General features: G+C 41.4%; 1 protein-coding gene across 3 annotated transcripts in view; it reads left to right on the top strand.

The window, feature by feature from the left end:
• Positions 1-17,314, top strand: part of LOC131468457 (plexin-A1-like) — a 248,997-nt gene that overhangs the window by 98,398 nt on the left and 133,285 nt on the right. For all 3 annotated transcript variants that reach the window (XM_058642727.1, XM_058642730.1, XM_058642728.1), the window contains exon 4: positions 16,771-16,902. In XM_058642727.1, coding sequence (XP_058498710.1) covers positions 16,771-16,902 — 132 coding nt within the window. The remainder of the gene's footprint in view (positions 1-16,770; positions 16,903-17,314) is intronic.

A 17,314-nucleotide genomic window follows, 5' to 3' on the forward strand; every position in this document is an offset into this window, starting at 1 on the left:
ATGGAGCAGGACATAGACCCAACATGAGTACTACTGATATCTTACTGTATCTAACCTGGTGTTAGTTACAGATAGCACCAGTGTCTGATGACAGCTCCCCTTACATTCATTACATTGATGGACTGTAACTCTATCTCTCGACACACACACACACACACACATGTGCAGACACACGCTTATGCTGTTAATTAATTGGCACATGAGTTACGGCCCATGTACACTCTGGGGAGTGTTGTCAGGAAAGACACCAAGAGACACACACACACACACACACACACGTTGTGTTCAAAATTAACATGAATCAACTCATTAGTGATTTCTCTTTCATCCTGGAGCTATTTTATCTGTGTGTGTATATGTGTGTGTGTGTGTTATGGCCCAGCTTGTAAGGGGGAAAGGAAGTAACATAAAACCAGATGGAATTGGTAATAAATTGTTTATCTTAAATAAATGAGGGCAATTAAAAATCACAGGCAACTAAAGGAGAGCAGCAGGGCGGGTGCATGCTGTTTTAAATCATAAAGTAATCATAAAAAAAAAAGGAGCACTGAGCTTTTTACAATTTCATCTTTCATCTAAATCTAAACCAAAGTAGAGTCCAAGTACTCTTACGTACACAAAACAGCACCTGTGCCTGATGTAACTAAAGATACAGTTTTGTGTGCACAAAGGAGTCAGTGTTTCAAACAAATACTTGGCTTTGTTCCACAATAACGAGCAACAACAAAACCACAATATGAATTTATACTGAATCATAATTTAGTGAGCGAGAGGCCTGCAGTTGGCTCGCCGAGGATCATAGGAGATGGGGTGGAGCCTGCGGGCACAACACCAAGTTTATGTGCTTTGCGCTGAACAATGCTGCACTGGTCACACTGTGCTTTGGTCCTGTTTAGAAGGAACGCCCGTGTTATTCCAATGTCTCTTTATTTTTATGATATTTTGATATTTGTGTGAGACGGAGAGAGAGAGAGAGAGAGATGGGTGATGGGTGTCTTGTGTATATGAAGAACAGCTAGAGGCAGAGGAAGACTGTTTTATTGTTGCGGGTATAATGTGTGTGTTAGAGAGAGTATGTGAGTGTATGTGTTGGCACTGATCGTTCCCTCAAAGCACATTCCACCACAGACCACAGACCCCCCCCCTCCCCACACACACACACACACGTCCTTTCTCTAGCTTTCCCCACTTTTTCTTTCAGTTTGTTCTCGTTTATCTCTCCCTCCATCATTCTCTGTCATGCTGCCACCAACTCATTTTCCTTCTTTCTCCTTCTTGCTTTTGTTTTCTCCCCCCTCCCGTCCCCTTTTGTTTTCCATCTTGCCAAAAAGGTTGAGTTTTGTCTCCGTGAATTCAAACGCTCCCTCCGCTGAGTGACTGGTACCGTGTTTTGTCAGAGTGCCGTACAGTCAGTTGGGTTGGTTTTGGACTGGTGCGCTGGTTTAATGTGAATAAATGAAAACATCAGGGACTTGAAGCTGTTTTGGCAGGATCACAGGAACAAGTCAGTTGAGTCTCCTCCCACAGGCTATGCACTTTGGGATCAAGTCTCTGTCCTGAGCCGCTCCCACCAGATCAACACGAACAAATGCACGTGCTTCATGAGAGACAAATGACCGGAAGGAATCAGTGCTCGGCCGCGATTGACCCACATTTTTATTTTCATACTTTCATTGTCAAGCTCATTTATACCCTTTCACCCCTTTTTTTTTTTTTTTTGGCAGCAGACGCAATTGTTGGCAAAGTTGGAATAGTGACCTTTCCACAGAAGGGATATGTACATGCAGCTGCTAAGTACAGCCAGTAGGTGGTCAAAGTCTCCCATCATGTGCCAGATTTCCCTCCGGCTGTAAACAGAGCCTAGGGGAGGTGCAGCAGTTTAGTTCTCTCTCAGATCACTTGATTAACTTGGGGTTTTTTGCTCAGTAATTTCCTAAAAAGCGGTTCAACACCCCAACCTTAGAGAGAAAGTGCATTTTGAGTTGAGGACGAAGGGCATCCATTATCCCCTCACATCAGCTTCTATAGTCTGGGGCTTAAATGTGCACTCACTGATACTGTAGCTGTTAAAATATGAGCTCCTTTTCAGGTCACCAGTCATTTTTGGTTATCTGGGTGGTTGGATCCTTCTTCTCTCTACTTCTCTGCTGCTGCGATCTTGTCGACTGTAACACCTTCATGCAGACACACTCACTACGCGGCGGTGACACCACCAGGGGAGTGTGTTATTGTCTCCCACCGTATGGCTGTTTGAAATGGCAATTTGAAGCTCCGCTGGCTCTATAATTAGCTGTGAGCTCCCACAGGAGGGGAGTAAAAAAAAAAAAAGAAAAGAAAACTGGCTTATTGTCTCTCCTTTGTAATTACACAACGACAGACACAGACATAAGCAGACATGAGTGCAGACAGATGCACGGACGTATGAAAGGCACGCATGTATCAGCATCTACCTGTCCATGTATAGATATTTGCCACCTGTGCAACATAGAGCTTCTTTAAAAGGTTCCTGACTCATGACTAAAAGAAGCATCTTTTAAGGTGTGCTCACACCTACTGGTCAGTGTTGTACTGCGTCTGATGTAAATTTGATACATTGTTTATTTCTCACGTTCACAAAGGCCAATGTGATAAGAAATCATGCAATTCTCTTTTTGTAGCACCATGAATACAGAAAATAAGCACAGAATGAATTTAATTAATAACACTTTCAAATGACACACATTTGACAAATCTCATTTCCACAGTGCATCTAAATTTAACTGTACACTACACATAGAAATACTTAAAGTAATTTAAAAATAATAAACAACAATAATTAGATTTAGCTTAGTTAAATCTAATTATTGTTGTTTATTATTTTATTTTATTTTATTTTATTTTATTTTATTTTATTTTATTTTATTTATTTTATTTATTTTATTTATTTTATTTATTTTATTTATTTTATTTTATTTATTTTATTTATTTTATTTATTTTATTTATTTTATTTATTTTATTTATTTTATTTTATTTATTATGTTAACTTAGTTTGTCTACAATTTACACACACACAATATACAAGATACACACCTCACTCCACTCACCAAGGGTGCAAATACCCACACATGGCTGTTTTATCAACGTGTGCTGCTAGCTTGATGGCCTCTTTAAAGTATGAACAAAACGGCACACAAATACAGCACAGGTAAGACTAAATATGCACAAAACACAAAGTATAAGTAAGTACTAAATGTACAAATGAAGAGTAATCAAACTAAGATGGTAAAAAGGTTCAGGAAATGTGAAGAGCCGGGAGAATGAAAGGTTGGCGGCTAGCACGGTCCCGGGCTTACAGTGACGAAACATAAACAAAGGAGCGAGCTATACAGGTTCCGGGGTTACAATGAAGGAACATGAATAATGAACAAGCTAGTCACTTACACACATTCTCCAGCGAGGAACGTAGAGAACCAGGACGAGAACCACTGAAGAGTCAGAGCAGAGTCAGATGTGGATGAGAACGCTGATCCTGTAGCCTTTAATACTAGTTTAGTTGTTGTTTGGTCCACATTAGATGGTCTTAGACCACGTACACACTGATCCAAACTAACCATACCAACAGGGTAAATGCACCAAGGTTCAATTTAACTGCACTCCACCAGCCTGGTGTGAAGACACCCTTGTTTTTGTGTCAGCAGCTACAACAAATATGCAAAAGTGGAAACGAATGACAGTAAGGCAGGCGAACAGACAGTCCAAAAAATATGAACACTGCTCATCTTGGCAAGGGCGCTCTCCCTGTGTGTCTCATCTCTGAGCTGTAGTGAGGCGCTATACAGCAAGCGACACATGTAAAGTGGAAGACGGAGCGTATTAGAGGCTGGGGTCATTAATCTGACTGTCCACTGCTATCTCTGTTCCCTGGACAAGAAAGTGCAGAGGACAAGGAAAGAGAGGAGATATGCAGAGAGCAGGGGGAACATAACAATGAAATCCTGCAGCTGTCACAGAGAGCAGCTACCTCAGACCCGGCATGCAAATCGTGTCAGATTTCAGATTTTTAAATCACTTATTGTTATTGTTAGGTTATCTTTATGCCCTGCAACATTTGCCAAGTTTACCATCCACGCCGTAAATGTTTTTACAACTACTCAGTGGCTTTGATTGGTTTGGCTTCCTCTGTTGACTTTTATAACGCAGTGAATCTTAATTATTTTAGTTGTGTTCCTTAACTGGAATTGATTGTGTCTTCCTGTGTCGCGGTGATAAAGTACCACAGATTAGGTTGCACTCAACAATCTGGCACCTGGGCAGCAATTTTTTTCTGTGTAAAGGTCATTTCATGCTATAAGAGAAATAACACTCTTTTATGAACGGCACTTGCTTGTTTGTGTGGTGTAATGAGAAATGTTTGCACAATGTGCACGGCTGTTTAAATATGTATCGTCCCACTTGTTTACTGAAGTAAAGTGTTTAGCACCGTCGCCACAGAGGAAGTCATTTCTTAGTTTAGAATAAAGGTAAGGTTGACTGGAATCTTTAGGTTTTAGGGTGACTTGTAATGTTATTGATCAGTATTCCGTTAAAACATTTCATCAAAATGGGACTAAACTTGATGATTGAAGTAACTGGAAACAACATGGTGAGACCAGGAGGAGAAAGGGTAGAAAGAGATGGGAATGAAGCGCCCCACCCACCCCAACCCGCTCCCCCAACCCTTTATGGGAAAGCTACTTTGTCAGATGAAGATTAATGTATTAGAAAAGGAACATTTGCTTTTTTGCATTTACTATCGTCCCCAACACGAATTAATAATTCACACCTCCTCTTCTTTTAATTGCTTTCCCTTAATGTACTATCATCTCATAAACAAATTTCAGTATAACAAATATTAAACAATTAACCACCGACACACACCGAACCACACACACACACACATGCACACAATCCCCGATTGGTATCACTCTCCGTTCACTTACATTCACCCACTACTTAGGAGTGACTCTTAATGGATTTGTGTGTGTGTGTGTGTGTGTGTGTGTGTGTGTGTGTGTTTCACTGTGATATGCTCGTGGCCTTTGAAACAAGGCAATCAAAAACGTCACTCACTTCCCTCTTCCTCTCTGTCTTAGTCTCTCTCTCTCTCTCTCTCGCCTTCCAGAATTAATCCCCGTGGCAACAGGCCAGAGCAAAGAGAATGAGAGCGAGGCATCTATCATTCCTCAGACGTAAACGTTCACCCCGCTGACCGCGCCGTGACATTGTTTTTCTTTATTCAGTTCATGCGGAGCAGCAGCTGATAATTTATGTGCACTACACCTTTAATAATGAGTGTCTCCTTCTGAAGGTGGTGCCAGGTTGTGTTTATGTGCCCACACACACACACACACACACACACACACACCACAGAACTGGCAGTGATGAAGTAGCCTTTCCTTCAGTCAGGCTGATCTGAAGAAACAGAAGTCTGTGAGCGCTCGGTGTGTGTGTGTGTGTGTGGCGGGGTGGGGGGGGGGACCCACTGTAGATCTGTTTATATGGTCACATTACAGTGACTCATTTGAAGTTTTAGGGTAAGGTTCAGTTTGGTTGTATGCGAGTGTGTTCCAGGGCATTTGTGTTTGTCCTTTAAAATTCCTCTTTCTTCCCTTTACCTTTTAAATCCTCTGTTTACCTTGAAAACAGCGGTGCGGTGGTCCTCAAGGCCCCGCACACCTCTCTGCACTTGACAAATTGAGCTAGTTTGGCAGTAGTTTCACTCCTCACTGCAGGGCAGCGCACACGCGCTCACACCTAGGCTGTGCTATACAGAAAGTGTGTTCAGCTTGGCTGACCATGTGTGTCAGCTGAGCTGTTACATCGAAGGGGGGAAAGGAGAGAGAGAGAGAGAGAGAGTGTGACAAGTGGAAGGGAGAGTGGGGGTGAGAGCGGGACACATGGAGGGAGAAACAAAAGAGAGATGCAATTGTTTCTAAAACTCTGAGGAGCCAAATCAGATATTGTAGATGCCGACAAACAAACACACGTGTGCATATCACCGATAGAGCTCGGGAGATGAAGATTCGTCCTCATCTCACAGCTGTCAAGATAATACTATGTTTGGGGTGTGAAAACAATAGCTCAGGGCCACGGTTGTATTCTGGGTGCACGGATGCTCCCGTTTTTTCTCTCTTTGTCCTCAACTCTCTGTTCCACCTTGAAACCCTCAGTCTGACAAGTCTTTGCAGGGCGTCCGCAAAACATTTAGAACAAAGCGGGTTAGCCAGAAAGCAAAGCCGCGGGACGCTCCACATAGCGGGAAAGTGTGACGCCACACTCCTGCTGCAATACCACCAGTTCTTCTGTGTCACATGTCAGGTGTCAAATCAGCCCAATTCAGTCAGGAACACACTGAACCCTTTATTGCAACACATGGGAAATGCAGATAGACTTTGGTGAGGATGGCTCCAGTCTTTTGACGCTTCCTGGATTGGCCAAACAATGCAGGAAACCCCCGAGTTTGGTGAACCCAAGCAAGACCCAATACCAAATACAATTTTTAAGACTTTTGAGACTTCAGGAGGAAGGAAGCAACAAAGTTCTGCCAGCGGCACCTGTGTGAGGCAGCATTGGTGTACCAAGTGTGCGATTGGAGCATGACTGATAGGTTGCAGTCAGCTGATTACAGCTGGGGTGTATGACTGCCGTGTCCTACATGAGCTCACGCGAGGCTTCATTTAACACTGTTATGTAGAAATAATAAATGAGCGACGCGAGCACACAAATATTACTGCTGCACTGCCATTGTTACCGTAACTGAAGATAACTGTGCAGAATTAAGATCCAGTTATGAGCTTTTTTGACAAGATGTAGTTTGCCCGGTTGTCCTGGAGATACATCATACAATCACTTATTACCCATTCATTTGTGACATTCATCTTACCTTACAGGAAGAACATGAAAGACCTTGAAGCATTGGATTTGAAAAGTGTAATAGCAGCAATAATACTGTGAGAGAAAATTCCAGGAAGTTGTTGAAATCTAATCTGGTTCTTTGAAAAATGCTCACAATGGACAGGATGCTGCTTAGTGATGATGTTGCAAAACAAAAAAGCATTAAACTATTGAAAAAATTGTTCTCTGTTGGGGAATATTTAATTTCTTCTTCTAAGAAGAACATAGAATAAATGATGTATGATGAAACATTGTTAATTCTGCACACGCCTGCAACCTGCTGACGATTACAGTCGTCCTCGTGCATAATATTGCCCAAGATGATCCTGGATTCAAACTAGCAACTGCACCATAATAATGCATCCTGCAGAAGTGAGTGGATGTCATTAGCGTCACATGGCTTCAACCTGCAGGATGTGCCTCGGGGGAAGAATGTGGACCTGTCGTTTCAGCAACACAGCCAGACCTCGTTATGTCAGCTGCATTCTCAAGGGTGGCACGGCAAAAAGGGACCAAACCAGCCGGGAGGAAAAGAAACTTAAGAAAAAAACAATTTTCACATGTCATTTAATCCTATTTGCTACTTAATTGAAATCCACACCAACTCATTTCAATATTTTAATTTAGTCAATTTCCATTTTTGATTCCAAATGAGTGATTTGCATTATTTGTTTGGTGACAGTGACACTTGTTACTGTGAGTTAGACAGTCACGGCTCTTTCAGCCCCACGAGTAGAACTTTTTTTTAAAGAAAAGGTTTCAGGCTAAATTACTAAGAATGACAGTTTTTTTTTTTTGCAATGCTGCAATGATGGCAGCAGAGGAGTGGGAGGGAATGAGAGGTAAAGTTATAGCAAGACGGACCGAAAAGAAAATGAGAGAGCTGAGAGAGGGATGAAAGAGAGGGAGAGTAAAGAAGCAAGGATGATGGAGAGTATAAGGGAGGGAAGAATGTGATCTTTCCAGGGAGTGGAAGTTACAGCTTGTGGTTATGATAGCAGTGTGTGCGAGCCGCACTGAAGAGGAAAACCATCACACTTTAAGATTAAGATTAAACACACACTCACAACGCGCACCTGACCATGCCATGTGTGTGACAGCGGGGGGGAAAAAAAAGGTACAGTGTTCTGGGTTGCTCTCTGACAAGATGGGTACACGTGTACAAGTCCTGCTGAAGAGGGCTGTGCAGGTGCATGTGCTTATGTGTGTGTGTGCTCATGGCTTGAATAAAAAGAGACGTCTTGTGGTTATAAAATGTCACTTTTTTGCAGCTTGTAGTCCCCAACAGGGATGTAAGTCAAAGGGATACGGTGACATCTTGACACTCTCCGTGCCCTGCAGTTTCAATGTGAGATCCAAACCACTCTAATAGTGCTAATGATGTATGCCAGGGGTCTAAAGAACAAAAATAACATCAGTATAATTCAGGCTGTTGTCAACTTATACCTCTGAGAATGTTCAGGGTGAGTGCATCTAATTGCTGTTCAGCCGCCGCTGTCACATCCTGGCAAGTCCAGGCAGCAGAAAGTGAAAATGTTTCAGCGCTGCTCCAAAACAACCACCGCTGAGAGACGAACATGTCAGCTGCTCCAAAACACAGCTAATTTCCCAAACTGTTGCAATCAAAAAACTTTTTAATATCAGTCTGACGCATTAGTTTGAAGATAACACACAAATACAATGTGTCAAAAGTTTATTTATATATATATAAGAATAAATACAATCTACAATCATTTTTCATGCCCGCAGTGGTTTCTGTTTGGTTACCAGGTGAACCCCATTTTCATACACTGATCTGTAGTTTTCCCACAAAGGACCCATCATAGTGGCAAAGACAATGACATGGAAAAATAAGACTCAAAATAAACACCGATAATCAGTTTTTAAAAGCATATGTAAGCATAAAGGGCCACACGGTTGGTGTATGGTGGTTAGCGGTCTTGCCTTTGCAATCAAGAAGACCCAGGTTCGAGTCCCGGTTGGAGCAAGGGCCTTTCTGCAGTGATAAAAGATCATTTGATATTATGTGTAGAAGAAAATCACAAGTAGTGGAAAGCTGTAAGAATAATTTATAGTTTATCTACGGGGGGGCACTTTTGTGAATGAATATGGGATTTGAATTTAATATTAGAATTAACTCCATGACACACAATATAAAAAAAAAAAACACACAACATCTTCTATTCATCATTATCATGACTTGCAAATTTGCTGAGAGGCTTCCTGAGACATAATCTTTTTATTGGCATATTTTGGCACAGCAGCGGAGTCGATGGAATGAAGGTTCTCTCATTCTCAGAACAGCCTCGGGGTCATTATTCAGTGCACTGCCTGTATCATACTCCATTGCACCTAATAGTGCAGCTGTATGGTATAATGTAATCCAGTGTAATATCGGCGACATCTCTTATTAGTTGGGAACTTTATTTGATACGTTTTTGATGTGTGGAAACTAACTTCATGTCTGAATAGTCACTTGTCATTTTTACAGCGTTTACAGCTGTGGTATTAATATTTTTGTATTACTTGCAGAACATCAGTAGCTTTCCACATTTATTACTGTGACATATATGTTGTAATGCAGCTTATGAATAACACTGAACAAGCTGTTCAAGTTAGCTCAAGTTTAGGCAGTTTGGTTCAATCTCCCATTCGAGCAAAACCCAACAAAACTATAGTGAATTTGACCTCTGAGTTCTAAGATATTTTGTGGCAAATTCACTTTAACAAATCTCTTAAATTTGTCATTTTTGTACAATATTAAATAGAAAAAAAGGTGAGTAGAAAAAAAGCAGGTTTTGCCTGATACAGATATATTTTGTCCCTATATTAAATTGCTAAGGAAAACATTGGCCCTTGGCCAAATTTACTTAAGGACCCCTGCTATTGCTGCTATTATTGTTATAAAAATAACAATAAAACTCACGTTAGACTTTAGATTTAGTGAGTGCACTGTACTTTACCTTGACCACACCTTGGCAGTGTTGTTCTTTTTTAACCAGACCCAACTGTTGGCTGTTAGGAAAATGGCTTCATAGTGGCATGCTGTCACCGACCAGCTGTCTTTTTATTCATATCAGTGATTGTGTGTGTGTGTGTGTGTGTGCGTGCCTGTGTGTGTGTGTGTGTGTGTGTGTGTGTGTGTCACCTGGGGCCAGCCTCCTGTTGTGAGAGCAGTGGTGCGACAAAAGAACGATGATTAATTTCACTCCGAGTAACCTGTCGCGCTGATGTTGCTCTATCAAGCTCAGTATGTGTGTGTCTGTGTGTGTGTGCACGTGTCTGACCCTAAGTGGAGGGCATCCAAAGTATCACAGCACACCTGCTGACTACACAGTCCATACTCTCTCTCTCTCTCTCTCTGTGACACTCACACACAGACGCATCATTTAAAGAACTGATTGGCTAAATACACATTTACTTTTTTACTGTCTAGTATATTGAATTTCTTTTTGAAAACCATTGTCAGTTATCACTCTGTGTGTGTGTGTGTGTGTGTGTTCTTGTATTTGTTACCCAATAAATGCTGACCTTTTCAGGACCAGTCCTCCTCTTGGAGACCAAAACCCGGTCCCAATCAGGCTGAACCTCATTTCTGCAGAACCGCTTAAGTTTAGCGCTCATATTTATTTTATATTTAAGGTTAGGGATAACTCTTTGTTTAGGCTGTCTAAATGAATGGAAGTCAATACAGTGTCCCAAGAGGAGGCGTGTGTGCATGTGTGCGTGTAGGTATGTGTGTGTGTAGGTACTGTATGTGTCTTCAGATCTGGCTCTTAACGGATGAAACCAAAATCAATTTCATTAGGGATTGTGAATACAATGAGAAGCTGTTAGCACACCCCTATTCAGCAGCACACACACACACACACACACACGCGCACACTTCTGCAGATTTCATTAAGGAAATGCCTGTTCCCTCCCTCTGTTCCCTCCATCATCAAAGAGCCACTTGAACACTGAGGACACTGGTTCATTACTCGCCCTCACTGGACATTTGTAACATGGCTCTCAGTGAGAAATGCTAACAGGGTTAACAAGCTGCTCCTCTATCTTCCCTTTCCTTGCATCCTTTCCTCCTCTTTTCTCTTACCTCCCTTTGTCCAACCATGTAATTAACTGGATGTTTAACAGCCGAGGTCGGACCGGTCTCACACACACACACACACACACACACACACACATGCGCACACACGGAGGAGGCGTGTGTCTGTAGAGGAGCAGAAAGGACGAGAGGAAGTCTTGAGGCAGAGAAGGGTTGAAAGAAGTGTTAAAAGAAAAGAAAAGAAAAGGGAAACAGAGCGGAGAAGAGTTATGGGAGATAAAATAAAGTGAAGAAGTAAATGTGAAACTGTAAAGGAGTAATAAAGGAAGGAAGGGAGAGAAAGTCAGGTGAGAGGAGAGGCGAGCGAAAGAATGAAATTGATTACAATGCTGGTGGAAAATTGAACGATGAAGCAAAAAATCAATTGATACATGCCAGAAGCGAAGATGGGAGGAAATAAGTGAGGAGAGAGAGAAGGTTAACAAAAACACACACAAAAAGATACGAGTGCAAGTGATTGTGTTTCCAGTTTAACTGAGCCAAAGGTGTAACCGGTGTCTGAAGCCTGCATGGTTATTCTTAATCACTGCACTGCTCCACTTGAACCTCATGACTCCGGTCCCACAGATGAACCTCATCTGTCTCCTCCATCATCACCATCATCACCATTGTCATTGTCTTTTGCCTTGAACCTGACCCCTCTTAAGTGCATCGTCTTTTTGTACTTTAACCGCATTTAACGCTCCTGTTACTAAACCGGGGAAACTATAGCCACTATCAAAGGATAGTTAACATCTGCCACTGATGGTCAAACTTCACTTAATATATTTATGATCATCTTATGTCAGATGTTAAATGACCCATTCATAGTGAAGACGCTATCCCTGAATATGCAGCTCTACAGAGTGTTTTAGCCCTTTTTTTTGTCCCTTCTTGTCTGCAACTTTTCTGCAGTGGTTCATAATGTCAGATTTTATTATTTAGTTCACCCCAATACTTTACTGTCTACACATCTTCTGAAGAGCAATATCCTGTTTTAATTTCCAAAATAGAGAGAACACTATACTTTCATCAGGTGTCCAGAAAAAGAAAAATACTCTATATACGCAATATATTGCGATACATCGCAATATCTGTCTAAGTGAAGAAAATAAAACATCCATGAAAAGTTGTAGTGCAGGATTTCTCTTTTTATTAACAACAGAGAACAATAAGTCGGCCATGCCAACAAACAATGTTACATATATTTGTAAATATCGACAAACCTTTTCCTTTGCCCTGCTTCCATTCAAATCAGTGATTGTTGTAGTTCCATAGTTTTTAAATGAAGGCCAAACAGACTCCTCAAAAGAGAGCAAGATGAAAAAGATTCCCCTTTGAATGCCAATTTTATTACTTTTAGAATAACAATGCTTATGTGACAAACACAGATGACAGTAAATTTCGGGTCATTTAACCTGGCGTGTACCACATGAGAACCAGTACATCAATTAGTGTTTGATTGTTACATTATGTGGAATGTCTGCTGTTTGTTTATTTTACCACTGGGGTCAGCATTACAACCTTCTCCTCTTACATTTACAATATGTCTGAAGTGTCTTGTTAGGAAATAAAATGGCACAGCAGTGTGCACTTTCCCATCTTCCCCGTTGACTCCTATTATATTCATTTATGTTTTCAAGTCGACCTCCTCGGCTGCCATTTCTGACAATTAGCTCATAAAACACGTGGAGACTGTTCACACAAGTAAACACAACACGCCTTAATGTGATAATTAGAAAGACCATTAGTCACAGTGTGAATTATAACCCCTTTTTTTGGAACAACACTGGAAACAGCCGGATATTTTTATACAGCACAGAGTCAAAGTGAGAGGGTCAGAGTGGCTGGAACGACAGGTGAATTTGAAATATTGTCCTTTTTCCCCTTTTCTTTTAATATCTCCCTCTGTCTGTGGGTATGTGTGTACCTGTGTGTCTCTGTACACCCGTGGACTTCAGAGTGTGTCCAGAGGTCACTGTGTCTTTGGAAATTTCCGCGTTGCTTTTGGTAATGAGCTTCATCTCGGGAGGATAGAGGAAACAGAGAGGTCTTGGGGAGGGGGCAAGGATGAGGGGGACACGCCGACTCCAAGGTCAGAGCGTGCGGGGCTGCAAACTCACCAGGAAAAATATCCTTTAACTACCATCCCAAATTGAACTTTTCTCTCCTGTGTCATCATCATTAAAATCGCGTTACTGAAGGTTGACTTGGGGAAAAGGCATTCATTGAAAAGATTGAAGACATGCTTTGTCTTTTGTGCTGTCCTCAAAGTCCCTATGACATCAAGCTCAACATTTAAGTGCTTTAATGACATATGTGTGGCCTAAAGAGACCTAATAATATAAAAGGTCAATATTCATCTTGGATTTTAAAGGTTGCTGCTGCTTGGAGATTTCTGATGAGTCATCTTGTATTTGGGGGACTATGTTGTCGAGCACTGTATGGTTCTTTGGATGCCCCCAACCTCAGAGATATACTGTATGGCCTCACTCCAGAAATGTCCTCATCGTCATCATCCTCTTCCTCAGAAGCATCGTCAACACCACAGATCTAGATGATGGTGAAGGTCAGAAGTTCTCCACAGCAGAGAAGTCCTCTTGCCTTCCATTTCTCGCGATGTCGTCATGCTGTGTCATCGCTGTGATGCCCATTCAAGGGAGTGTGGAAACAAGAACCTCGTCACTCAAAAATACTAATCTGAAATAAATATGCTGAGGCTACTAGCACTCCATGTCATGGTGACTTTAAGCAAGTCGCATTATGTGGCCCTGCTTCCTCTTCTATCATATGCTTATGATATAAATGGAGCTGACTCCCTGCTCTGAAGTGACTGAACTGATGTCATTTTAAGCTTGGATATATTCCACATAAATACTGTGGTGTGAAACTAATTGATTGGAGGATCATTGGAATGCAAATGGCAGCAATTAATATTTAGTGCGTTAATCAGTGAGAGGCTCTGCTAAGCCAGATAAAAAATTATTTAAAAAAAAAATCTGCGTGCTTCTCTATGGCTCTGAATAGGTAAACTCTTCATTAAACACAGCTTGTTTTAATGACTTATAGTCAGCAAGTAACATCAAAGTGGGAAACTTTATAGGTTTTCTTTGGTCTAATAATCATTCTGGGAGCAGTTATAAAAGCATGCTTAATAAGTACCTTTTAAAACGGGCAGACAGACACTGCTTTTGGACCAGGGCCTCTTTCATCTTTTAGCCTCAGCTCTTTGCTAATAAGTTCCAGAAAGTGAGAAACTGGACAAATGGATACATAAAACGGCGCCAGATGCCCCAGTGTCGCCCCCTTTTTTTTTCATTTTTATGGCTTTGAATTTAGTGACTGTGGGCTACACACAGGGAGAAGACGTGGAATTTATGTATCTGGTCCCTGGAGGTTATTTCAGCTGGTGAAACAGATGACATTTATTTGCAACTCTTGGAATAAAACCGCTAAGCTTAAGTGAGGCTAAACTAAGTTTCCCACTATATGCTAAGCACGCAATGAAGTATATGGATTGTTGTTAGGTTAATCAAAGTTTCTCACCCTGAAGTGTTGCCACTTCCTCAGTGAGAAGCCTGTGTTTGGACGGAGTAACTTTGAGAGAGCAGAGGTCGCTGGAGGAGAGTAGAAACCTGCGGGCTAATAGAGTAGATGAGAACCTGCGGTCACCTGCTCCAGTCTGTGGTCCCCTCTCTGTGCCAGCTGACCTGAATCCCACTCCAACTGCCCTTTGCCCCGAGCTGTAGGGCAAAGCATGCTCGCTGCTCCTGTTTACCCCCCCCTCACTCTGCCAGAGTCCGTCACTCATCACAAGTGGTACGGCCGCCATAGGGCATGTTGCACTTTTAGACTGTTTTTAGTCGTGTGTGTGTGTGTGTATTTATTTGTATGCCTCCCTGTGCTGCTGTTGACAGACAGAGAGATAGATGGTACAAAAGGACTAAGTAAAGGTCACACTCAATGTACCTCCAAAGTTTTTCACGGTGTGTTCTCATGTCGGAACAACACAAGCGACTGCTAAAACAAGTGACCTTTTGACTGGAACAACTGCGGCTGAGTGGTTTGGGGAAAATATCTAACTGTGATTTTTCCTGACAGATGCGATTGCAATTCAAGTTTCAGGTCAATATTCGCAAAAAGGAGCATTAATACACAACGGCAACTAAATCTGAATTCATCTATATTCCTATAAGTTTAAGAAATTAAAGATTGTGATTAGTACAGATTGGAAGTGAATTCTGTACTTTGCAACTTTTCTGACACTTAGAAAACCTGCGAGATGCAAAAGTAATCACATGTTTGCAGCAATTTGCCCCGTGTGACATTCCATATCAAAAGTTGCTGCTTTTGTTCTATTTCTGGTGGTAGCACACTCACATTTAGCTTTAAGTGTGAAACCCCTGCGTCTGTATGTGTCTGTGTGTCTGTGTGTGTGTGTGTGTGTGTGTGTGTGTTTTGTTTGGGTCCCACTGTGTCAGCCTCATCAAAGCAGATTTTGTGAAAGCCCTTGACTTTAAACCAAAGATACCTCCTCCACTACGGACACAAAAGCAGACACAGTGATGACAGCCTGTCTGTTAGTGAACCTTCTGTTCACAAAGAGATTAAGGAAACTGTAGAAGTGATTTGGCAGTTGATAACAACAAAGACTATTGAGACCACATTTTGGGGGGGGACGGGGACGAGATGACGGAGTGGGTTTAGGTGACAAAAAGTTTTGGAAGCACTCAACAGCTGCAGGTGATGATGAGTTGGGAAATTAGAGAAAGAAAAACCCTGACTTTAAAGTACAAGCAGAAGAGAAAAGATTTAGTTTCCTGTACACAGACAGTGACTCGCATCACTGTAATTATGTCAGTAGACAAAAGAACCATCATTTAGTTGTGGACTGTACTTACACTTTCTGCAATGTGTCACCTTAACCAACAATGAAAATGTATTCTGCCTCTTCACTGACTGTCTTCTGTATTTTAGCTAAACAAATGAAATGGGAACCTAATCATTTTCCAGGACATATATGATAAAAAAAAACAAGAAAGGATTTCAGCATTAATGTTGATGACTTTTTTTAAAGTTAGACTTGTTAAATAAAGTGAGAAAGGAGGAGAGGAAAAGAGAGAGTCATTAGTGAGCATCAAAATATGTGTCTTTAAAAGAAAACACACATTTTCATCATTGTTTTTAATGAAATGACATTTTAAAGGTAATGTTAGACTATGTACAGCAGTGAATGTGACTACATTGGCCCTCAAAAGTGCTATGTCAGCATCTATGTACCTTTAACAGCTAACTGTCGAAACGGCTAGCTAGCTGCAGGTAGCTAACATTAGCTAGCAGTCTGCAGGTAGGCTAACAGGCTGACGTCTGGAGACACAAGCAGCTGGAACAGATGAGTTAGCGTGTCGACTTTCCAGCTTTATTTGTACTGAAACCCACTGTACGTCTGTGCTTCATTAGTTGAAGCTTCTAATCCTGACAGTCTAAAGCTAAGTGAAAACATATTTAATAAGCTTGTTGATGATAGCTTTGTGGGTGGTTGAAGTCTTTAATTAATCCGTCTTGCACATGAACATCTAAAAAATGTAATCCACATTTTTTTTTTTTTTTCAAAGGGACTATTTCTTGGGAAGAAAATAGTTCCTTTATAAGCCATTTACAGTGTGTTTTCTCTGTAATTTCCAGAAGAGCAACAAAGGCAGGAGTCCAGTATAAATGATTTGTTGTTTATTTGTACTGTAACCAACAACCATTGTCTTCTCTCCTCCTCCAGATCCTTGTGAACTCCATTGTCCAGCCTGCCTTGTTGTATGAGAATGTGGTGGTGAGCGAGGGAAGCCCCATCCTCAGAGATCTGCTCTTCAGCCCAGACCACCAGTACTTATATGCCCTCACCGACAAACAGGTATGAGAAACACATACAGTACATGAATGCGTTTAAAATACAGATGAGCTGATTCGATTTATCATCTGATTTTATGGAGTAATCTGTTAATGATGTCTTCCAAAAACATGTTCCGTTTGTTCGGTGTGTGCTTTTGATTATAAGTATTTTGGCAACAACGCACACATTCTTGCACCGCATTCTTATCGAGGACACTCATCGACATAAAGCATTCCCTGGCCCCTAACCTAAACCATCGCAACCAGGAAAAAAACCACAAGTGTGTCCTGGCCAAGACAGGCAGCAGCACAGTTACAACCAAACAAAGCACAACAAGGTTACAGACAGTCAGCAGCCATACATACTATTCAAACACAATAAAATAATAATTTATGCAATTTTTACGATCACAATCTTAATCATGAAACCCCAC

This window comes from Solea solea, chromosome 11 (genome assembly GCF_958295425.1).
Source record: "Solea solea chromosome 11, fSolSol10.1, whole genome shotgun sequence".
NCBI lineage: Eukaryota > Metazoa > Chordata > Actinopteri > Pleuronectiformes > Soleidae > Solea > Solea solea.